The sequence below is a fragment of the Zingiber officinale genome, chromosome 11B, assembly GCF_018446385.1.
Source record: "Zingiber officinale cultivar Zhangliang chromosome 11B, Zo_v1.1, whole genome shotgun sequence".
Lineage (NCBI taxonomy): Eukaryota > Viridiplantae > Streptophyta > Magnoliopsida > Zingiberales > Zingiberaceae > Zingiber > Zingiber officinale.
In genome coordinates this window covers 53,458,294-53,482,766 of record NC_056007.1, presented here as the reverse complement: position 1 = coordinate 53,482,766, position 24,473 = coordinate 53,458,294, and the positions used below count along the sequence as shown (strand labels likewise).

The 24,473-nt window shown below is 41.6% G+C and overlaps 1 protein-coding gene across 1 annotated transcript; it reads right to left on the bottom strand.

Annotated features, from left to right (window-relative positions):
- Positions 1 to 2,065: 2,065 nt before the first annotated feature.
- LOC122033922 (formin-like protein 12) lies at positions 2,066 to 2,593 on the bottom strand. Its single transcript, XM_042593072.1, has one exon. It carries the CDS (start codon positions 2,591 to 2,593, stop codon positions 2,066 to 2,068), a length of 528 nt encoding a protein of 175 aa, XP_042449006.1.
- Positions 2,594 to 24,473: the final 21,880 nt, after the last annotated feature.

The following is a 24,473-nucleotide window of genomic DNA, read 5'->3' as shown; positions in this document are numbered from 1 at the left end:
AGACCAGTGATAATCACTCGACCCCGAACGGGGGAGATAAAAAGTATGATGCGCTGATAAGCTGGTCCAAGACCAGTGATAATCACTCGACCCCGAACGGGGGAGATAGAATATTTGGCATGTTAGTTCGTGACCAATGAAGGCTACTCGACCCCGAAAGGGGGAGGTGAAATATTTGCTAAGGTGGTCTGCAACCAGTGACGACCACTCGACCCCGGACGGGGGAGATAAATGATTTGATAAGATAGTCCGAGACCAGTGATGATCACTCGATCCTGAACGGGGGAAATAGATGCTCTGATAAGTTGGTCCGAGACCAGTGACGGACGCTTAACCCCGAACAGGGGGATAGATGCTCTGATAAGCTGGTCTGAGATCAGTGACGACCGCTCGACCCTGAACGGGGGAGATAGATGCTCTGATAAGATGATCCGAGATCAGTGAAAACTACTCGACCCCGAACAGGGGAGATAGATGCTCTGATAAGCTGGACGGTGGAGACACGGGTTTAAGGTTGCCGCTGGACCGCCGGTGGAGACCTGGGTTTAACGTCGCCGCTCGACGGTTTTCAAGGCGGGATTTTTATAGTCGCCGCTTCGACTCTGGGGTTTAATGTCACCGCTCGACGGTCTTCAAGGCGGGGTTTTTATAATCGCCACTTCGACACTAAGGTTTAACGTTGCCGCTCGACGGTCTTCAAGGCGGGGTTATTATAGTCGCCGCTTCGACTCTGGGGTTTAACGTCGCCTCTCGATGGTCTTCAAATATAATTCAAACCCGGCCGATCGGCACGGGAGTCTTTGACAACGAGCTAGTGGCTTTAATAAAATATAAGCCCGGTCGATCGGCACGGGGTCTTCGACAATGAACCTGTGGCTCTAATATGATATAAACCCGATCGATCGGCACGGGGTCTTTGACAGTGAGCCTGTTGCTCTGATATAATAACCGGTCGATCTGCACAGGATCTTCGATAGTGAGCCTATGGCTATGATATAATATACCCAGCCGATTGGCACGGGGTCTTCGACAATGACAATGAGCCTGTGGCTCTAATATGATATAAACCCAGCCGATCGACATGGGGCCTTCGCAAATATAATCCCAACCGATCATCGTGGGAGTCTTCGTAATTATAATCTCGGCTGATCGGCTCGGGAATCTTCGCAAATATAATCCCGGCCGATCGGCGCTGGAGTCATCGCAATTATAATCCCGGTTGATTGGCTCAGGAGTCTTCACAAATATAATCCCGGCCGATCGGCGCGGGAATTTGCGCTCGGGAAACTATGATAGATTCTATGACTGAAAGAGAATATAACAGAAAAACTGACCTGCCGATCAGCAGAGGATCTTACTCAATTCCTCGACTCCCGAATACCCGTGGAGTGAGGAGAATATGATATAATCGTCGAAATCCATCAAGGTCTTAAGTATGGCAGAATTTTCTGACGTCGTCCATCTTCATGCTCCATATCTGGTGTGTTCCCACAGACGACGCCAATTATGATCCTGTCGGAAATCTGAGAAGACGGAACTGCCGTGTGACGTGTATGGAATGTTGACCGCATCTCCATGACCTTGATGGTGAGTTATCCTCTGTGTTGACCAAGTCATCAGAAATCCTCCGGTCAACGCTACCTGCAGCCAGGGACCGGGTTGCCCGAGTCTCTAGTACCCGATGCTAGAGGCGAATCCCACGAATACATAAGCAGCCGACTACTAAAAAGATAATAAAATAATTACAAAATGAGTATGGCGACGTACTCTGGCCCCGGGGGACGACCTCGGATGGGTTGGTGAGCTGATCGCAGTACGGATCGAGTCGTCGTGGCCCTGACGGGTAGATGGGCGTGAACCAGCTGAGGAGTCAGATCTGAGAGTGACGACATGGAATCTGGTGCAATATGGATCCAGAAGTCGGCCCGTAGACCGAGACATGGTAACAACATCTAGGCTGGAATACCATAACGGCTCGCAGGCCGGCATATAGCACGCAGGCCGGATAACACCAATAACTCAACGGCTCGATGGCCGGAACACAATACACAAAACATAATGCAAATCATGGAGCCCGTGGGTCGACCGGTGGATGAGGTGGCAGCGGCGTGAAGCGCCGGCAGCAGCGGCTTGAAGCGCCGGCAGCAGCGGCTTGAGGCGCTAGTGGCCTTCCTGCTGCCAGTTTGTCCGACGGCGGCATGGGGTGCCGGCGACAACGGCGTAAGGTGCCATTGGTAGTGGCATGAGGTGCTGGTGGATGCTGGAGGCGGCGTCGGCGGTGAAGGTCGTTGGAGGCGGCATGGACGACCGTTGGAGGTGGTTGTGGTAGTCCCTGGAGATGAGGGCAGCGATGGCCGCCAAAGGCGGCGAGGTGGTGACCGCCGGAGGTAACTGTAGTAGCCGCGGGAGGTGGCGGTGGCGGTGGCTGCCGGAGGCGGCTCGATGGTGGTTGCCGGAGGCAGCAGCAATAACTGCTGGATGCGATCACGCCCCTCGGCGGCGTCAGCACCGGAGGGAAGGGGAGGAGACGAGAAAGAGGAGAAGAGGAGGTGTGGCGGCTGGCTATCGGAGGTGGGAGGCGACGGTAAGACATGTCTCGGTGGTCGGCTGTGATGGTAGCTGCCGGATGCTGTGACGAACACTGTCTAGGAGAGGAGAGGAGAGGCGGTGACCGGAAGAAGAAAAGGAGGGGATCGGAGCCACGGGTGGCCAGCCTCGTCATCGACGAGCACTCTGAGGAGGAAGAAGACCCTCCTCTTCTTGGCGGCGGAAACCATAACACGAGCTCATCCCCCTTTGACACTGTAAACAGTGCTTTCTTTAAGCACCAAAGAATCCTAAACGCAAAAAGATCAAAACGCCCCTCCCCCTTCTCCTAATCCCCCTTTTGCCCTCAAGCTGCATCCACATCAATATATATAACCCGATACGCAGTAGGTTGGTCTTCAGTAGAGGAGTTAGGACAACGACGAATAAATTTTTCTTTCGGATGGGTTAAAGGATCCGAACATGATTTGAGATCGAAACATTGATCTTCAAGTCGCCAGACAATATGTAAAGGAAGAATAAGCAGTATGTAGTTTGGTCTTCCGGATGGATTAAAGGTGATTCGATACCCTTAACTCTATAGGAACCACAACTCTAGATATATAATTTTAGAACCCAAATCCGTTTTCAATCTAAAAAATAAATTAACAAATTTTATAAATATAAAATTTACATCTTTTTAAATCAATCCATAATTAAACTAATAGTTAAACCAAGTTAATTCCTTATAGCTAATCCATATGTTACAACCTTAATATATAAGCTCAGATCCAACGGATGACACTTCGAACACTACCCGGAGGAATTTGGTGAAAACATGTGAACCTTGGGTGTTATATTATTTAATTAGAGCAAACTAGAGGCTAATTTTACTATTTAATTAAAAATCTGGATTTTAATAACTCTAGTCCAAAATTAAATTATATTAATATCATTTTTTTTCTTTTTATATCGAAATTAATTTAAAAACTTATTAGTAATCTTAACTTATGAGCATTTTTAAATTATTGATATATAACCTAATTTTTACTATCTGCTTGCTTCTTTTTACCGTCTCAATTCTCATCGATTTTAAATTGTTCTCTCCTCCTCTCCTCTCTCCCTCTCTAATTTTTTCTATAACTTTCTCTCTTATCCTTTTTATATCATAATACATCAATCCATCTGTTTCGGCTCTTCTGCATATCTATACAGCTGCATCAATTCATCTGTATCACATCGATTTTTTGGAAAAAAACACAATCATATCTATCCATCTCTATATCTCATCAATTATTTCATCGATTTTTGGGTGATATAAGATATTCTCACTACGTAACTTGAGATATAATTAATAACATAATTTCTACTTTATTTTCATATTAAGATTTTTATAGAACAAATCATACTAACATTAAATAATGTTGCTTAATTATTTGATAATAAATATTTACTTTATATAATTTATGTATATTCATACATTATATTATACACATAACACGTATGCGCGATAATTAATTTAAATAGAAAATAAGCACCGAGCATGCTCAACAATTTTAACTAAATTCAATATATGAATACATCCTTTAAGTTTTAAATTTATCATTTTAAAAATATAATTTAATATTTATAATTTATGTAATAATTTAAAATTTTGTATTATTTATTCTTTTAACTAAAATCCTTATATAAATTTGTTAGAGCATTTTGAGAGTTAGGGGATGAATAACTTCTTTCGCTTATTTATGTTGATGTTATAGTAGAAAACTCAAAGCAATGCTAATACCTTCGCTTTACTTGGCATCTATCTCCTTGAGGTGACTAATCCAAGGGTCTACTCTTCTTACTCATAGATGCACTAAGAATACCTCCTTCTTAGAGGTGAAGAAGGCTCGTACAAGTACATATACGAGAATACACAAGAAGAGAAGAAGCAAATACAAATGGAAATCAAAAATAATTTTACAATACTTGAATCTTACTAAACTTGCTTTCTAATAGAACTTGAATTTTCTCTTAACCGTATGAATTCTAGAACCGAAATAAGAACTCGAATCAAGAAAACACAAGACATGATCTAGTTTCATCGAAAACATGACATAATATATAAGCATAAGAAAAAATAATAAGGAACCTAATAGAAGAGTCATTCTCCTTGTCTTTTAGCATTGTCTGGAAGATCTTAAGGAGGAAGAAGAAGAAGCGAAAGCAAACGGAGAAGATCTTCTTAGGTGCTTAGGGGTGACGACGTTGAAACGTTTCTTGTCAATAGGGAACAAGAAACTAGGTTAAGATATGATGCCCTAAACCCTTGGGGACCTCCTCTTATATAGGTAACCAATCTGTTGTAAGCTCATAGATAATAATAGATTGGGCTAACATTAAACTCATATCCAATAACCAAAAACTCAATAACCTTAAGTTAGATCACTTAATATATTTCAGTATCATAAGTTTCTTAAATCATATGTGAGCCCACCTTAAGGGATATTAAATCCAACAATCTCTCACTTAAGCTATATGTGATTATAGTAAACATGCAAATATAACTTTAGTTGATATCATACTTTATGGTACAAGATACCCCTTATAATAATCTGGTTTATTAACTTTATTGATATATGACTAAAGAGGTCATAGTTACTGTATATGATCATAACAAGCCCCAATAGTAATAACAATACCAATGATCAAGATGTGGATGTGTAGACGAAAATTACATGAAATATGATCAATACATGTCAATTTCCAAATGGTCTTAAGGTGATTTTAAAAAAGGTCAGATCATATTTGTAAAATGCTTTATGCTAAACTACAATGAAAAATCATTATCTAAACTTTAAATTTACTATACTAAAGTTCTTCTTCCATAAGGACTCTCATATCCACAACATATGCATAAAACACCTTAGACACTAAGCCTTTAGTGAGTGGATCGGCCAACATAAAATATGTGCTTATGTGCTCTATCATAGCCTATCATGACCTGATCACTCTAAACTTTTTCTTTAACCACTAGAAACTTAATGTCGATATGATTAGACTTTGATGGACTACGATTTTTATTGGCATAAAGTTCTATGGCTTTATTATCATAGTATATTCTCAGTGGTCTGTCAATGTCATTAATGATCTATAATGCTGTGATGAAGTTTCATAGCCAAATTCTATGATTGGATGCTTTATAACATACTACTAACTCTACCTTCATAGTAGAAGTGGCTACTAGTGTCTGCTTGACGCTCTTCCAAGATATAACCCCTCCAGTAAGCATGAAAATATAGCCCGAAGTGGACCTCCTGTTATCCAAGCATTTAACAAAATTGGAGTTTGAATATCCAATCACCTCTAGGTGGTCTGATCTCTGATACGTGAGTATATGTCCTTTAGTTCTTTGTAAATACCGCATCACTCTATTAATCACTTTCCAGTTTGATTGTCCTGGGTTACTAACATATCTACTTAACTTTCCCACTATAAATGTTATATCTGATTGAGTATAAACTCGTGCATACATGAGACCTCCCACTGCCACCTCATATGGGAATTGTTCCATCTCCTTTATTTCAAATTCAAGTCATAGACACTGCTGTAAGTTGAACTTGTCACTCTTGACACAGATTTATCACCAGGTGTATAGTTCTATATGTCATACCTTATAAGTACATTTTCAATATAGGTCTGTTGTGAAAGTCTAATAATGCCTCTTGAATGATCACAACAGATCTATATACCTAAAACAAAGGATGTTTCACTAAGATCTTTTATTTCAAAATTACCAGATAGAAATGACTTAGTTTTATATAGCAGACAATTATTATTGCTCACAAGTAATATATCATCTATGTACAAAATAAGTATAACAAATTTGCTTCCATTGAACTTGACATATATGCACTAATCAATAGGGTTCTCTTTAAAATCATATGAGCTAACCACTTAATCAAATTTCTGGTACCATTGATGTGACGTCTATTTTAAACCATAAATGGACTTATTTAATCTACATACGAGGTGCTTTGAGTTTGAGGACTTAAAGTTTTCTGGTTGTACCATATATATGGATTCCTCTATGTCTCCATTGAGGAATATAATTTTTACATCCATTTGGTGTAGCTCCAAATTATGATGAGTTACAAGTGTTATGATTACCCTAAGGGAGTTTTTCGTTGATACAGGTGAGAAAGTCTCCTTATAATCAATATCTTCCTTTTGTGTGAACCCCTTGGCAACAAGACAAGCCTTATACTTTTCAACATTGCCCTTTAAATGTTTCTTGGTCTTAAATATCCATTTACAACCAATGGGTTTTATACCTCTAGGCAATTTGAAAAGTTCTCAAATGTCATTGTTTGCAATAGACTTCAACTCTTCTTTCATGGTATTAATTCACCTTTTAAGGTTAGAACATTGTTTGACCTCTTGGAAAGATACATGATCACTTTCCAACCCTAAATCAAAATCATGATCTTGAAGGTAAACATAATTACGAGAAATCATGGATTTTCTATCCCTAGTGAAGCACCTCAAAGGTACTTGTGCTTAAGGTGGTTGTCGTACTTACTCATCAATATAAGGCAATATCTCACTTTGAGTTATATGTGTTAGGACCCTTAGCGGTCGGCTAGAGGGGAGGGGGGATGAATAGCCCCTGCACAAAAATAAAACAAAAAGAACCTTTCTCGGACTTATAACTTAATTAAAACACTTACATAAACATAGAAATAATAATAAACTAAAAATGACGAGGCTCAACAGATTTACTTGGTTACAACCGGGGAGGTTGTTAATCTAAAGTAGATGAAAAAGTGCACTAAAAATCTCCTCTGGGTGGAGAAGCCTCTTACAGAATTCAAAGCTCACAAAACAAAGCTAAACTCAAACAAACTCAAGAATAAGTATTGTTACTCTATAATTCTTGTTGTCGTTAGCTTCTGGGAGCAGGGCTGGTTATATAGCCCTGCTCGGGGCGCTTGGAATGGGATAGAATTCTATCCTCGACGCAACAGTACATGCCACATCAACTTTGGATGAAAACTGGGTCCCAAGCGCTCGACCTGGTCTGGTTGCCTCGGATCGGTCCGAGCACCCCGAGCACCAGAAATCAGCTTTTGCTGATTTTTCGTCCCGGTCTCCTGCTCCGGTTCCGCTCGCATCAGTCCGGGTCTTCCGCTTTAGCTCCGCTCGCTTAGGTGATTTCAACCATTCGAAATAGGGCTCACCCGAACCCAACTTCCGGCCTTCTCGAGCAAACTTCCGCTCTAGCTTCTCGTCCCTTAGAATCACTGCTTGCTTCCTTCTCGTCTGCCAACGTACTCCTTCACATCTTTTCGTCCCTCGGACAACTGCATCTTTTGCTCCTTGAGCAATCTTTCGCTCCGGCTTCTCGTCCCTCGGAAACACCGCACACTCCCTTCTCATCCTCTGGTGCACTCTTCCACAGCACCTCGCCCCTCAGATGCATCGAGCCCATCGGCTCTCTCCCATGCTGTCCTTCTCGCTAGCTGTGTCTTTCGCTCAACTTCCTGTGCTCCTAAGTTCCTGCACACTTAGACATAGGGTTAAACACAACATGACCTAATGTAACTTGTTTGATCACTTCAAAACTACCTTGGGGTACCAACAATCTCTCCCTTTTTGATGTGAGCAACCCAAGTTAAGTTAGGGTTAACCAACATAAAGTAAAAGAACTAAATTTTGCAATAAAGGGCAAAAATTGAAAAAAAGTTAAGCTACCTCTCCCTAGACTTAATCTTCCCTTCTCCTTCTTTGATCACATAAAAAATGGGGTACCAAAAAAAATCTAAGGGTACCTTTTCAAAAATAAGAAATTTTTTAGTTAAAAAAAAATTGATTTTCCAACATTATGAAAAGCTTATCATGTTTTTGAAAACCTAGAAAATAATTTTGATATCACTTTAAAAAATTTACAGTAATTTTAGAAAACATTAATTTTTTTAAAAAGTTATAAGTAAAAAAAATATTTGAGTAACTATTTAAAGTATTAATTACAATTAAATACTTTATCAGTTAGTAAATTAAACATTTTATTTCATTAACTGGCTTCCAGGCTTTGGCGAGGCGCTAGGCCTTCTTGGTTATTGGAGCAACAACCACTTTCTAGACAAAGCCTCTTAAGGAAATTAAATATTTAATCTACTCTCTGAAAGCCCTAAGTCCAATTTAATTTTAATTTAGACAAGATTTTGAAACCCAATATAGGTTCCAGCCTACTAGATTAATTAAAAATCTTTTGGGTATATATTTCTTTGAAATGTTCTTAATTTATCCCTTGTGGTATTTAACATATCAATTAAAATTATTATATCTTTTATTGTTTTGATTAAATGAACATGCACAATTTTTCAAGTATACTATTTCTGTTTGCAAATTATCATTTTCTAATTTTTTTTTTCAAATTCTTCTAATGGACAAGATTTGGCTAGAATTAATTTTAACTCTTGGTTTTCTTTTTCCAGCTTATAGAAATTCTTTGACAATAATTTAACAAACTTGAATAATTTATCGGGAGGCAGAGATCGTACCTGACTTACCTTGTCGATCCCATCATTTGTAGCTCCCCTGAACTGCTGCTTTCATCTGATATAGCTCTCCCTTCATCGATGCTCTCGATGCTCATTTCGGACGAGCTTGCTTCGTGTTTGTTTTCTTGATGGCTTGTCATTAACGCAAGTTTGGAGAAAGCCTCAATCTCTGATTCGGACGACGTTTCATCCCACGTAGCCTTTAACGTCTTGTACTTGTTAGATTGGACATGCTTCTTGTTCTTGCCCTTGTCTTTGTTCTTCAATTTAGAGCAGTTATCTTTTACATGCCCTTCTTCATCACAGTGGTAGCATTTGATTCTTATTCATTTTCTACCCTACAGATTATTAGATTTTCTTTATTTAAGCAATTTTTTAAATCACCTTACCATCATTGTCGTTTCGTCGTCATCAAGAGAGGATTCTCAATCTTGTTCGTCCATCTTTGCCTTAAAGGCAACGTTGTGCTTTGACTCCTTCTTCAAATATGCACATCTTGTTTCATGGATTTTAAAAGTTGAAAGTAACTCTTCTAAGATTACAGATTCTTAACCCTTAGAGATATAGTAGGCATCTACTAATGATGCTCATTTTGTATTTATAGGGAATGCATTAAGAGTGTACCTTAGCGAATCTTGGTTGCTTATCTTTTCTCTAAGATTCAAAAGTCCGGTGATGAGCTCCTTGATCCTTAAGTGAAGATGTGCTATAGTTTCATCTTCTTCTAATCGGAGGTTGTTGATCTGGTTGTGAAGTAAGTCCCATCTCGCAAGTTTCTCCTCTGAGGTTCCTTTGTGAAGTTCCAGGAATTTTTCCCAGAGCTCCTTGGCAAACTCATAAGCTCCGATCTGGTTGACTTCTTGTGGTGGTAGGATGCTCAGTAGATGAAACTCTACTTTGTCGTTTGCCACGAAGTCGGCTTGTTCCTTCTTCGCCCATTGATACCTTTCCTTGCCCTCGGGTGCTTCAAAACCAAATTCCATTATTAACAATAAATTGAAGTATGTTTTGAAAAATACCTCCATTCTCTTTTTCCAGCTAGCGAACTTTCCCTCAAACTTTGTTGGGTGCATGCTTGGTCTAGACATCTCATGTGCTTCATTCAGTGATTAATCCTTCTAAAGCGTCCTTACTCTGATAACACTTGTTAGGACCCTTGGCGGCCGGCTAGTGGGGGTGAATAGCCCCTGCACAAAAATAAAACATAAAGAACCTTTCTTGGACTTATAACTTAATTAAAACACTTACATAAACATAGAAATAATAATAAACTAAAAAGACGAGGCTCAACAAATTTATTTTGTTACAACTGGGGAGGTTGTTAATCCAATGCAAATTGAAAGGCACACTAAAAATCTCGTCTAGATGGAGAAGCCTCTTACAGCATTTAAAGCTCACAAAACAAAGTTAAATTTAGACAAACTCAAGCACAAGTGTTGTTACTCTATAATTCTTGATGTTGTTAGCTTATGGTAGCAGGGCTGCTTATATATAGCCTTATCGGGGCGCCTGGAAGGGATCCAGGTGCCAAGAAGGGTTCCAAGCGTCTGGAATGGGATAGAATTCTATCCCCGATGCAATGGTACATGCCACATCAACTATGGATGAAAACTGGGATCTGGCCACTTGGAATGGTTCCGGGCGCACGGAGTCCGGGCACCTTGGACTAGTCCGGGCTCCACGGATCAGTCCGGGTGCCCCAAGCACTAGAAATCAACTTTTGTTGATTTTTGGTCCCGATCTCTTGCTCCGGTTCTGCTCACATCGGACCGGATCTTCCGCTCCGGCTTCGCTCGCTTGGGTGATTTCGGCCATCTAGAATAGAGCTCACTCGAACCCAACTTCCGACCTTCTTGAGCAAACTTTTGCTCTGGCTTCTCGTCCCTCGGAATCGCTAGTTGCTTCCTTCTCGTCCGCCACCTTACTCTTCCATAGATTTTCGTCCCTTGGATAGCTGCATCTTTTTCTCCTCGAGCAATCTTTCTCTCCGTCTTCTCGTCCCTCGGAAACACTGCTCGCTCCCTTCTCATCCGCCGGTGTACTCTTCCGCCGCACCTCGCCCCTCAGACGCATCAAGCCCGTTGGTTCTCTCTCATGCTGTCCTTCTTACTAGCTACGTCTTTTGATCGACTTTCTGTGCTCCTAAGTTCCTGCACACTCAAACACAGAGTTAAACACAATAGGACCTAATGTAACTTGTTTGATCACATCAAACTACCTTGGGGTACCAACAATCTCCCCCTTTTTGATGTGAGCAACCGAAGTTAGGTTAGGTTAAACCAACATAAAGTAAAAGAACTAAATTTTGTAATAAAGTGCAAAAATTGAAAAAAGTTAAGCTACCTCCCCCTATCTTAATCTTTCATTCTTCCCCTTTGATCACATAAAAAATGGTGTACCAAGAAAAATCTAAGGGTAACTTTGTAAAATTAAGAAAGTTTTTAGTTAAAAAACACTCTGAGTTTCTAACATTTTGAAAAACTTATCAAGTTTTTGAAAACTTTGTAAATAATTTTGATAACACTTAAAAAATATTGCAGTAATTTTAGAAACTTAAATTTTTACAAAAAAAAAATTCTAAGTAAAAAAATGTTTGAGTAATTATTTAAAGAATTAATTAAAATTAAATGCTTTCTCAGTTAGTCAATTAAATATTTTATTTCATTAATTGACTTCCATGCTGTGGCGAGGCACTAGACCTTCTTGGTTATTGGAGCAACAACCACTTTCTAGACAAAACCTCTTAAGGAAATTAAACGTTTAATCTACTCTCTAAAATCCCTAATTCCAATTAAATTTTAATTTAGACAAGATTTTGGAACCCAATATAGGTTCCAGCCTACTGAATTAATTAAAAATCTTTTGAGTAAGTATTTCTTTAAAATTTTCTTAATTTGTCTCTTGTGGTATTTAACATACTAGTTCAAATTATTTTATCTTTTATTGTTTTGATTAGAAGAACATGCATGATTTTTCAAATATGTTATTTCTATTTGTAAATTATCATTTTCCAACTTTATTTTATCAAATTCTTCTAATGGACAAGATTTGTCTAGAATTAATTTTAACTCTTGGTTTCCTTTTTCTAGCTTACAATAATCCTTTGACAATAATTTAACAAACTTGAATAATTTATTGAGAGGTAGAGATCGTACCTAACTTACCTTGTCAATCCCATCATCCGTAGCTCCCCATAAACTGTTGCTTTCATCTGATGTAGCTCCCCCTTCATCGATGCTCTCGATGCTCATTTTAGACGAGCTTGCTTCGTGTTCATTTTCTTGATGGCTTGCCATTAACGTAAGTACGGAGAAAGCCTGAATCTCTGATTTGGATGACGGTTCGTCCCACGTAGACTTTAGGATATTATACTTGTTAGATTGGGCAGGCTTCTTGTTCTTGCCCTTGTCTTTGTTGTTCAATTTGGGGCAGTTATCTTTTACATGACCTGCTTCATAACAGTGGTAGAATTTGATTCTTCTTCATTTTCTATCCTACAGATTATCAGATTTTCTAGATTTAAGTAATTTTTTAAATCGCCTTACCATCATTACTATTTTGTCATCATCAAGAGAGGATTCTCAATCTTATTTGTCAATCTTTACCTTAAAGGCAATGTTGTGTTGGGTTTTTCGGGCCGCGAAAACCGCTTTTTCGCGTCGCGGAAACCTCGAAACCCCCTAGCCATTGGATCCGTGCGAAGAAAACTTTCAAAAATACGAGTACGAGTTTCAAACTATGATCTACAGTAGATCTACAAAGGAAAAAACATTTTATACCTTTGAAGCGTGCCCTCGCAAATACCGCTCGTCCAACGGTACGCCGGATCTCGAAGTTGTCAACGTAGACAACTCTCTAGTGATATCCACACGAACAAGGTGTGTTCTCTAACACACAAGGATGGAGAAGAGAGTACCCCAAGTGTGCTAGCACTTTTTAGGGCTCTCGGATGGGATTGGAAAGAAAATAGAGAAGATGAAATACAAGAACACTCTTCTTCTTCTTCTATGTGACAATCACTCTATTTTTCTTTCATGAAACTCAAAACCACTCACCTTGTTTCTTCCTTGAAACTCACGGCCAAGAAAGAGGAGAGGGAGAAGAGAATAGCTAGAGGAAGGAGATGAAATGAATGAGACTCATGAATGAAAATTCATTCCCCTTCATTCACTTGTGTGGCCGGCCACATGAGTAACTCCCACTCATTTAATGTGGCCGGCCACATTAATAGGAATGGAGGCTTGTAACCTCCATGATGTGGCATACCATGATGATGTGGAGCATCATCATTGGTCCACATCTTGCCATCTCACTAATGATGTGGCAATTAGTCAAGTTAAACTTGACTCTTCCTCTTCCTCTCAAGTCAAGTCAAACTTGACCAAATCTCTTCCATGGTTGATCTAATCTAACCATTTGATTCAAGCCAACTTAATATAATGAATCTAATTCATTAAATTAAGTTGATTTAATGAGTCATAATCTAAATATGACTCATTGAATACATGAATCAACTTAAGTCCAACTCAATTATCCCAATTAGGATTACTCTTAATCCAATTTGATTCATCAAATGAATCTAATCCTCTTGGTTCATCATATGAACCTAATCTCCATCCACTTGTTCTTTGTGTGTGACCCAATAGGTTCTTGTAAAGTTGGCAATGCCCCTAAACTCATTTAGAAGCATAAGTAATGAGCGGTATCTAGCAATACATCATTACTACCCAAGTTACAAGAATGTTGAGATCCAACATCACCTTGTGACTACTAATTGTGACTTCTCACAATATATGACAAGTGTCCTTCTATCCTAGACATCTAGATTGGTCAATGTGAGGCCTAGACCGTGTCATCCTCTGACCAATCTAAATCTTGAACTCCAAGTAGACTCACTAAATCAAATGAGCTCAATATCCTATATTGACTCATTTGGGCATGGCCATGCACTTCGTGGTCTCACTCTATCAAGAATACCGATGTCTCTCCCGTCATATAGGAGGGATAGATCCCATCTACATCACTCACATCCCTCTGCATAATTCATTATATACCCAGTAATTGCCTTTATAGTCCACCCAATTACGGGTGACGTTTGACGAAACTAAAGTACATAACTCCTTATGTAGGGAACCATGGTGACTTCAGGTCTAAGGACCAATAGTCATACTAATAGTCACATGAGAAAGTATATGACACTCATATAACGATCCATGATACTTTCTCATGGTGGGTCATTCAGTATACATTCTCCAATGCATACCCAGGTGTCAACTTGATATCTCCATATCCATGACTTGTGAGATCAAGTCATCGAGTTGACCTACATGCTAGTCTTATTGCATTAACATTGTCCCTGAATGTTAATACTCGACTAGGAATGATTAAGAGTAGTGTTCCCTATATCATCTCACTATCGATTCAACCAATCGATTGATATAGGTAAGAACCTTCTACTCAAGGACGTTATTACACTTAGTTTATTTGGCACCAATACAAGTAAGTATAATAACCAAAAACCAAATGCCTTTATTTATATAGAATATGATACAACAAGTCCAAAAAATACAATCATCAAATGATTGGCTCTAGGGCTCTAGCTAACATGTTGTTCTTCGGCTCCTTCTTCGAATCTGCACATCTTGTTTCATGGATTTTAAAAGTTGAAAATAACTCTTCTAAGGTAACAGATTCTTAATCCTTAGATATAGTAGACATCTACTAATGATGTCCATTTTGTATTTCTAAGAAATGCATTAAGAGCGTACCTTAGCAAATCTCAGTTGCTTACCTTTTCTCCGAGATTTGAAAGTCCAGTGATGAACTCCTTGATCCTCGAGTGAAGATGTGCTATAGTTTCATCTTCTTCTAATCGGAGGATACTGATCTGGTTGCGAAGTAAGTCCCATCTCGCAAGCTTCTCCTCTGAGGTTCCTTCGTGAAGTTCTAAGAATTTTTCCCAGATCTCCTTGGGGGACTCGTAACCTCCGATCTGGTTGACTTCTTGTGGCGGTAGGATACTCAGTAGATGAAACTCTATTTTATCATTTGCCATGAAGTCGGCTTGTTCCTTCTTCGTCCATTGATACCTTTCCTTGCCCTCGGGTGCTTTAAAACCAAATTCCATTATTAACAATAAATCGAAGTATGTTTTGAAAAATACCTCCATTCTCTTTTTCCAGCTCGCGAACTCCCCCTCGAACTTTGGTGGGTAGATGCTTGGTCCAGCCATCTCGTGTGCTTCGTTCGGTGGTTAGTCCTCCTGAAGCATCCTTGCTCTAATACCACTTGTTAGGACCCTTGGCGGCCGGCTAGAGGGGGTGAATAGCCCCTGCACAAAAATAAAACAAAAAAAACCTTTCTCAAACTTATAACTTAATTAAAATACTTGCATAAACATAGAAATAATAATAACCTAAAAAAACGAGGCTCAACAGATTTACTTAGTTACAACTTGGGAGGTTGTTAATCCAAGACAAATGAAAAAGTGCAATAAAAATCTCCTCTAGGCGGAGAAGCCTCTTACAACATTCAAAGCTCTCAAAACAAAGCTAAACTTAGACAAACTCAAGCATAAGTGTTGTTACTCTATAATTCTCGTTGTTGTTAGCTTCTGGGAGCAGGGCTGCTTATATAGCCCTGTCGAGGCGCCTAGAAGGGTTTCAGACACTTGGAATAGGATAGAATTCTATCCCCTACACAACGGTACATGCCATGTCAACTTTGGATGAAAATTGGGTTATAAGAGCCCGGAATAGTTCCGGGAGCCCGAAGTCCGGGCGCGCCGGACTGGTCTAGGCGCCCTGACCTAGTCCGGGCGCCTCAGATCAGTCAGGATGCCTCAAGCACTAGAAATCATCTTTTGCTGATTTTTGGTCTTGGTCTCCTACTCTATTTCCGCTCGCATCAGTTTGGGTCATCCGCTCCGGCTCCGCTCGCTTGTGTGATTTTGGCCATCCGGACTAGGGCTCACCCGAACCCAACTTCCGACCTTCTCGAGTATACTTCTGCTCCGGCTTCTCGTCCCTCAGAATCGCTACTTGCTTCCTTCTCTTCTGCCAGCTTACTTTTCCACAGATTTTCGTCCCTCGAATAGCTGTGTCTTTTTATCATCGAGCAATCTTCCGCTCCATCTTCTCATCCCTCGGAAACACCGCATGCTCCCTTCTCGTCCGCCGGTGTACTCTTCCACCGCACCTCGTTCCTCAGATGCACCGAGCCCGTTGGCTCTCTCTCACGCTGTCCTTCTCGCTAGCTGCGTCTTTCGTTCGACTTCCTGTGCTCCTAAGTTCCTGCACACTTAGATACAGAGTTAAACACAACAGGACCTAATGAAACTTGTTTGATCACATCGAAACTACCTTGGGGTACCAACAATCTCACCCTTTTTGATGTGAGCAACCGAAGTTAGGTTAGGTTAAACCAACATAAAGTAAAAGAACTAAATTTTGTAATAAAGTGCAAAAATTGAAAAAAGTTAAGCTACCTCCCCCTATCTTAATCTTTCCTTCTTCCCATTTGATCACATAAAAAATGGTGTACCAAGAAAAATCTAAGGGTAACTTTGTAAAATTAAGAAAACACTCTGAGTTTCTAACATTTTGAAAAACTTATCAAGTTTTTGAAAACTTTGAAAATAATTTTGATATCACTTAAAAAATTTACAGTAATTTTAGAAACTTAAATTTTTGCAAAAAAAAAATCTAAGTAAAAGAATGTTTAAGTAACTATTTAAAACATTAATTACAATTAAATTCTTTATCAGTTAGTCAATTAAACATTTTATTTCTTTAAAATTTTCTTAATTTGTCCCTTGTGGTATTTAACATACCAGTTCAAATTATTATATCTTTTATTGTTTTAATTAAGAAAAGATGCACGATTTTTCAAGTACGTTATTTCTAGTTGCAAATTATCATTTATCAACTTTATTTTATCAAATTATTCTAATTGACAAGATTTTCATAAAATTAATTTTAACTCTTGGTTTTCTTTTTCTAGCTTACAGCAATTCTTTGACAATAATTTAACAAACTTGAATAATTTATCAGGAGGTAGAGATCGTACCTGACTTACCTTGTTGATCCCATCATCTGTTGCTCCCCCTGGACTGCTGTAACGACCCACCTTCTACTGCTAGGCTGCAAGGCGGACCGCTACAGTTTCTTTGCTAACTGCAGCTAAATTACTAATGCGGAAAAACTGGGCTGAATAAAAATTTTACTAAACTATTGTAGTTGCCTCTGTTAACTCTGTGAGAGTGAGATTTCATGTCCCACTACCTTCTAGATATTCATAGCTAGGCTGAGGAGGCAAAATTGGAGCTTTGGATCGGTCCGTGGAACGATCCATTGACCCCCACGCGAACACTGGCTGGATCGGTCTGGGGACCGATCCAGTAGAGGCTGGATCGGTCGACAGACCGATCCAGGTATGCCTGGATCGGTCGGCTGACCGATCCAGGAACCTGCAGAATCCTGGGTTCGCTACTGTCCGGTGATGGATCGGTCGGCAAACCGATCCAGGTATGTCTGGATCGGTCGGCTGACCGATCCAGGAGCTGGATCGATCGGCTGACCGATCCAGGAGGATACAGTAGCATACTGTATCTCGCTGGATCGGTCGGCTGACCGATCCAGTGGCACAGCTCAGACCCTGATCGGTCTGGAGACCGATCAGAGTCTGATTTCACCCGGAAGTTCTGATTTCAGCACTTTGGCGTGCCAAAACCTCACACAGTAGTTCTAAATCAATTGAAGCTACTTCTAACATGCATTAACAAGCATTCCCATAATGACTACTAACAATCTAACTCATTCTTTCATAGTTTAGTACGTTCCAAAACTAAAGGTGCATAAAGATGAAAGTATTAAACCATAAACTGTAAAGTGCTAAGGTAAACATGCTAAAGAGTCTAATGTTCATCCTGCTAAGTCCCCTAAGGACCTTTGATTCCAGTTCCACACACACACACCATCTTCGCATTGTCCTCCAGCCTCCTCTGCTAGTCCATTTTCCTTTTACCTGTATCTGCAGTATAAGGAAAATAGTATCTGTAAGCTAAAAAGCTTAGTAAGAAACCATCTATCTCACTAAATCATGCATACGATGTAAATATGCTTTTAAAACATGCTTTTGGAAAACATACTGAATATGCAAGCATGGCATGGCATAGTGTCATACAAGCATGGCATAACATAAGCTGAACATAGAGCTAACATGGAAAATTACACTGAAGCATAATGCTGAGCTAAGCTAAACTAAACTGAAGCTGCAATCAAACTCAACTGGTATAACTGATTTTTGAGTTTTGAAAACTAATACATAGTAAGTGAAAATACTAAACATGCTGCTGTAGGGCCCTGACAATTGTACTTGCTATGCGCGCATCCCTAACTAGACCCGGGTTTGCAAGTCCCGAATTTAGTAGGGTTAACTAGGTTATCTAAACCTAGCTAGGTTATCTAAACCTAGGGACCGACTATGGGAGCCCAGCCCAATGGATATCTAATCCAGTACAGTGAAAGTAAAATACTGAAGTAGCTAATACTGTTTTGCTGAAACTAGGTTATCTGAACCTAGAACTAGGTTATCTGAACCTAGAGGCGACTATGGGAGCCCACCCATTGGATATCTAATCCATATAAGCTGTAATAAATTGAGTATACTGAATAGATACTTCTAATGTATCTAACTGAGCTGTTAAAGATGCCTAGGGTGCATTTTTACTAAACTAGCTAATTTATCGAACACCTAGCGTGCCCTAACTCTCCTCTCTATTAGGGAGACCACCTCTAGGCACCCGACAACATCTAACCTCCTATCTGAAGAGGGAAGACATGCCCGGCCCCTCTAAAGGTGTTCAACTAAGACCCTAATCTGAAAAGAGAGTTAAATACACCCTAGATATCGATAAAACAATCTGTATACATCCTAACTAAAGCATAAAAACTCAAACGGAAGCTATTATACCGCAGGTGAGGGGTTTCTTACCTCCTAATCGTAATTTCTTACGATTCTATTCGCTAAAACTCCGGTGGAGATGGTCCTCTCGACGATCCGCTCACGTCTTTGCGTTCCTCTCGCGGAGAAGAACCCTTCTCGTGTTGGAGTCGTCGCCGGAAAGTGATCCGAGAGCCCTTGGGGCTTGGGCTCCGAGGGAGGAGGAGGGAGAGGTGTGGGCGGCGGTGCCGGTTTTTGGGAGAGGGATAGGTCACGGTGAGGGTTTATGAGGAGATGGCTGCAGAACCAAATTAACCCAAACCCAACTTAAGTTTCCTATTTATACTTAGTGATAAGTTCCGCCCAAATCCCACTTAACTAGGATTGTTCCCCTTTCCTTTCAGCACAGCCCTGCTGGGTCCACTGGTTACTAGCCTTGTCCACTAAACCATAGGTCTCGGGTTCAATCCCCGCCTAGGCCGTTTTACGCTTATATTTATTTTTGCTACTTCCGCTACTCGGAAAATTCCGGAAAAATATCTAGAAATTCCAGAAAAATCGTAGAATAATTCTAATGCAAGTTTGAGAATTTTCGGGCGTTACCTTATAAAAAGTTCATCCTCAAACTTAGAACAATTCTGGGTACTTCTGTCTCATGCTGGCTTCTGTCTCCCAAGTTGCCTCTTCTGCTGTGTGATTGTGCCAAATAACTTTGACTAATGGTACTTCCTTGTTCCACAATTTCTTAACTGCTCGGTCTATTATCTGAATAGGCCGACTATCATAGCTGAGGTCTTCGCGGATCTGTACCGACTGGGGCTCAATCACCTGGGTGGCATCTGGGGTATGCTTCTTCAGCATAGAGACATGAAATACATTGTGGACAGCTGACATCTCCTGAGGTAGCTCTAGCTCATATGCTACCTTGCCCACTCTTCGACTGATAAGGTATGGTCCCACATATCTGGGACTTAGCTTGCCCTTCTTCCCAAAACGCATTACTCCCCTCATGGGAGCTACTCTGAGGAACACTGAATCCCCAACTGAAAACTCTAAGGGTCTGCGCCGCGTATCAGCATAGCTCTTCTGGCGGCTCTGAGCTGTCTCTATCCTCTGGCGGATCTGCTGTATAGCTGCTGTGGTATCTGCTACTAGATCTGTCTGAAGCTCTAGTTCCTTCTGTTCACCACTCTCATACCAGCAGATTGGAGATCTACACCTCCGCCCATAGAGAGCCTCGTAAGGTGCCATGCCGATAGTGGCCTGATAGCTGTTGTTGTATGCAAACTCTGCTAAGCTCAGATATTTGCACCAACTTCCCTTAAAGTCTAGGGCACAAGCTCGGAGCATATCTTCGAGTACCTGATTTACTCGCTCCGTCTGTCCATCTGTCTGAGGATGGAATGCTGTGCTGAACTTTAGCTTTGTACCCAATGCTGACTGTACACACTCCCAGAAGTGTGATGTGAATCTGCTGTCTCTGTCTGAAATGATGGTTCGTGGGACTCCATGTAGTCTGACGATCTCCTGGAGATACAACTGAGCTAGCTTCTCCATGGAGTAGGATATCTTGATGGCTAAAAAGTGGGCTGATTTGGTCAACCTGTCGACTATTACCCAGATGGCATCGAACCCATTCGTGGTTCTGGGCAGTCCCACTATAAAATCCATAGAGATATCCTCCCACTTCCATTCTGGAATCTGTATAGGCTGCAAGACTCCTCCTGGTCGCTGATGTTCCGCCTTGACCCTCTGACAGGTGAGGCAGACGCTAACATATCTGGCGATGTCTCGCTTCATCCCAGGCCACCAAAAACGTTTCTTCAGGTCTTGATACATTTTGGTGGAGCCTGGATGCATCGCATAGGGAGTCCTGTGAGCCTCATCTAAAATCTGTCTCCGTAGCTCCTCCTGATCTGGAACACAGAGTCTATCACCAAAATACAACACCCCGCTATCGGACACTCTGAATTCTCTACTTTCTGATTCTGTTAGCCCTTGCTTGATTTTCTGAATTTCAGGGTCCTGGTCCTGAGCTGACTGAATATCACCAAGCAAGGTAGACTCTAAGGTCATAGTAGAGAGCTGTCCGACGATGAGTTCGAGACCAAAATCCGCGATCTCCTTCTGTAGGGGTGGTGACATGGCTGTAAGAGATAACAAGGTAGCACTGGATTTTCTGCTGAGTGCGTCTGCTACCTTGTTGGCTTTCCCTGGGTGGTAGAGGATGTCTATGTCGTAATCTTTGACCAGCTCTAGCCACCTGCGCTGTCGCATATTCAGATCCTTCTGAGTGAAGAAGTACTTCAGACTCTGATGATCTGTATATACTCTGCACTGAGCTCCATATAAGTAATGTCTCCAAATCTTGAGAGCGAACACTACTGCTGCAAGCTCAAGGTCATGAGTAGGGTAGTTCTTCTCATAATCCTTGAGTTGTCTGGAGGCATAGGCGATCACCTTGCCGTTTTGCATCAGTACTGCTCCTAGTCCCAACTTAGAGGCATCACTGTAGATGTCAAAGCTGCTGGTGTCGTCTGGTAGAGCCAAAATGGGAGCACTGGTCAACCTCCTTTTTAGCTCGCTGAAGCTGTTCTCACAGTTCTCTGTCCACTGGTAAGAGCTGTCAGTGGGGAGGCTATCCTGGAGAAGTCCTCTACAAACTTCCTGTAATATCCTGCTAATCCCAGAAAGCTCCTGATTTCGCTGGCGTTCTTAGGTCTCTTCCAGTTACTTACTGCTTCTATCTTGCTGGGATCTACCATAACACCATCCTTGGAGATGATGTGACCGAGAAAGGCTACCCGGTCTAGCCAAAATTCACATTTCGTGAATTTGGCGTACAACTGGTTCTGCTGAAGGATCTGCAAAACTGTCTTCAGATGCTCTGCATGGTCCTCCTGAGTACTTGAATAGATAAGGATGTCATCTATGAACACGATGACAAACTTGTCCAAGTATTCCCTGAATACTCTGTTCATGAGGTCCATGAATGTAGCTGGAGCATTGGTCACGCCAAAGGGCATGACTACGAACTCGTAGTGTCCGTATCTGGTTCCGAATGCTGTCTTGGGTATATCCCCTTCTTTAACCTTCACCTGATGATAACCTGATCTGAGATCTATCTTAGAGAACACTGCTGCTCCCTTCAGCTGGTCGAACAGGTCATCGATTCTGGGAAGGGGGTACCTGTTCTTGATCGTGACTTGGTTCAGTGATCTGTAGTCTATGCACAGTCGCATGCTTCCATCCTTCTTCTTCACGAACAATATAGGCGCTCCCCATGGTGAGTGACTCGGGCGTATGAAACCCTTGTCAAGCAGCTCCTGTAGTTGCTCCTGAAGTTCCTTCAGTTCTGCTGGAGCCATGCGGTAAGGCGCTTTGGAGATAGGATTCGTACCGGGAATGAGCTCTATCTCAAAGTCAATCTCCCTGTCTGGTGCTAAGCCTGGTAATTCCTCAGGGAAGACTGCTGGGTAGTCACATACGACTCGGACCTCTGCTAGCTATTGGTCCTTGCCCTGACTAGTACTGACTACATGTGCTAGGTACCCCGTACATCCCGAATCCATCAACTTCTGGGCCTTCATTGCTGAGAGAAATCTTCTGGCTTTTCTCTTCGGTTCGCCGATGTATTCAAACTGTGCTTCTGCTTCGGGTTGGAATACGACTTTCTGTTTACGGCACTCTATGGAAGCACCGTATCTGATCAGAAAGTCCATTCCCAGGATGACGTCGTAGTCAGTCATTTCTAGCAGGATCAGATCACAGAAGAGTTCCCTGTCTGCTATAATGACTGGCACTGCCCAGTGCGTGGATGCCATAACTTCTCCCGAAGGTAGTGTCGTCAAAACCGACCACCGAGTACTTGATGGTATTTCTAATCTTCGGAGAACACCGCAACGTATGAATGGGTTGCCCGATCAAATAGAACAAGAGCACTATATCTTGAAAATGCTAATCGACCTGTGACGACTGTCGAGGCATTGGCTACGCCCTCTCCGTGAGTGAGTAGATCCTCGCATTCGCCATAGTGGAGGGGCTTCTAATCTGGCCGATAAGGGACCTTCTAGAGCATCGCATCGATATAAGCTGGCTCGCATCTTGAATCACGTGGTCGAGGAAGACCGCCTTGTTCGCACCGCTTGGCCATGTGCCCTTCTTGTCCACATTCAAAGCATCCTCGCGTGCCCTTGCGGCAAACCCCAGGGTGGAATTTCCCACAAGTAGCACACTTTGGATAACTGGGTCGCTTGCTAGATGGTCCTCCTTTTGAGTCACTCCCTGATTTGCGCTTGCTGTTGGAGTTCCCCTTCCAGTTAGAGCTGTGGCCTTGGCCTTTGGACTCTGAGGAGACCTGCTTCTGCTGCTTTATGCTGTTCTGATAATGTTCTGTGGTCAAGGCGCTGCTCACTAACTCCTCTGTGGTTTGTGGCTTATGTACGCCACCAGCCACGTTCACTGCTATCTCTGGCCTCAGCATCTTGAGCATCAACCGGATTCGCTCCTTCTCTGTGCTGACTAGCTCTGGGCATAAACGAGCCAACCTGTTGAATTTCTTCACGGCTTCCTCCACTGTGAGGTTGCCCTGGCGAAATTCAATGAACTCGTCATAGCGGCGGTCTGTAACTCGCATGTGAAAGAATTCCTCGAAGAACTCTTTCTCGAAGTCAGCCCATGACATCTGATTCACTGGGCGCTTCGCTCTAACTCTCTCCCACCATATGCTAGCGTCCCCTGTCAGGCAGAAGGAAGCACATTTAACCTTCTCCTGTTCCGGCCAGTCTAGAAGCTCCATTATCCTCTCCAGTGTTTTGAACCATGCTTGAGCATCCCATGGTTCGCTAGTGCCTGAGAAATTCTCGGGCTTAACTCTCTGCCACTGGATTAGGTAAGCTTCTTTCCTTAGCTCAGCTGCTGGGACTACTGGTGCTGGTATTGGTGCTGTTGGCTGAACTGGTGGAACCTCTATAAATGCTGGTTAGCCTTTAAGGTGGCTATTTCCTGTTGCTGTTCAGCTAGCTGCTGCTGTAACTGAGCCACCAACGCTGTAAGATCTGGAGGGGGCACTGAACTGCCTGCCTCCTGCTGGGGCTCAGTAGCTGGTGCCCGCTTAGCTGGGCGTCCTCGTGCCATTTCTAATGACATAGAGAACATACATAACTAAAGCATTCATAGTTTCACAACTACTGATATCATGTCTAAAAACTATCATATACTAGCATGCTTCAGGTATATATAAACATGAACTGAAATAAGAAAGCAAGGAACATATAGAGAGTAGAGGTATTCTTACTTGGAAGCTGCAGGTACAATGCTGATGTGTGTGTAGGAAGTATGGAACACGGCTCTGATACCACTCAGTAACGACCCACCTTCTGGGTCTAAGCTGTGAGCCGGATCGCTACATTAACTACTGAAATTACTAATGTGGAAAAGCTGGGCTAATAAAAATTTTAC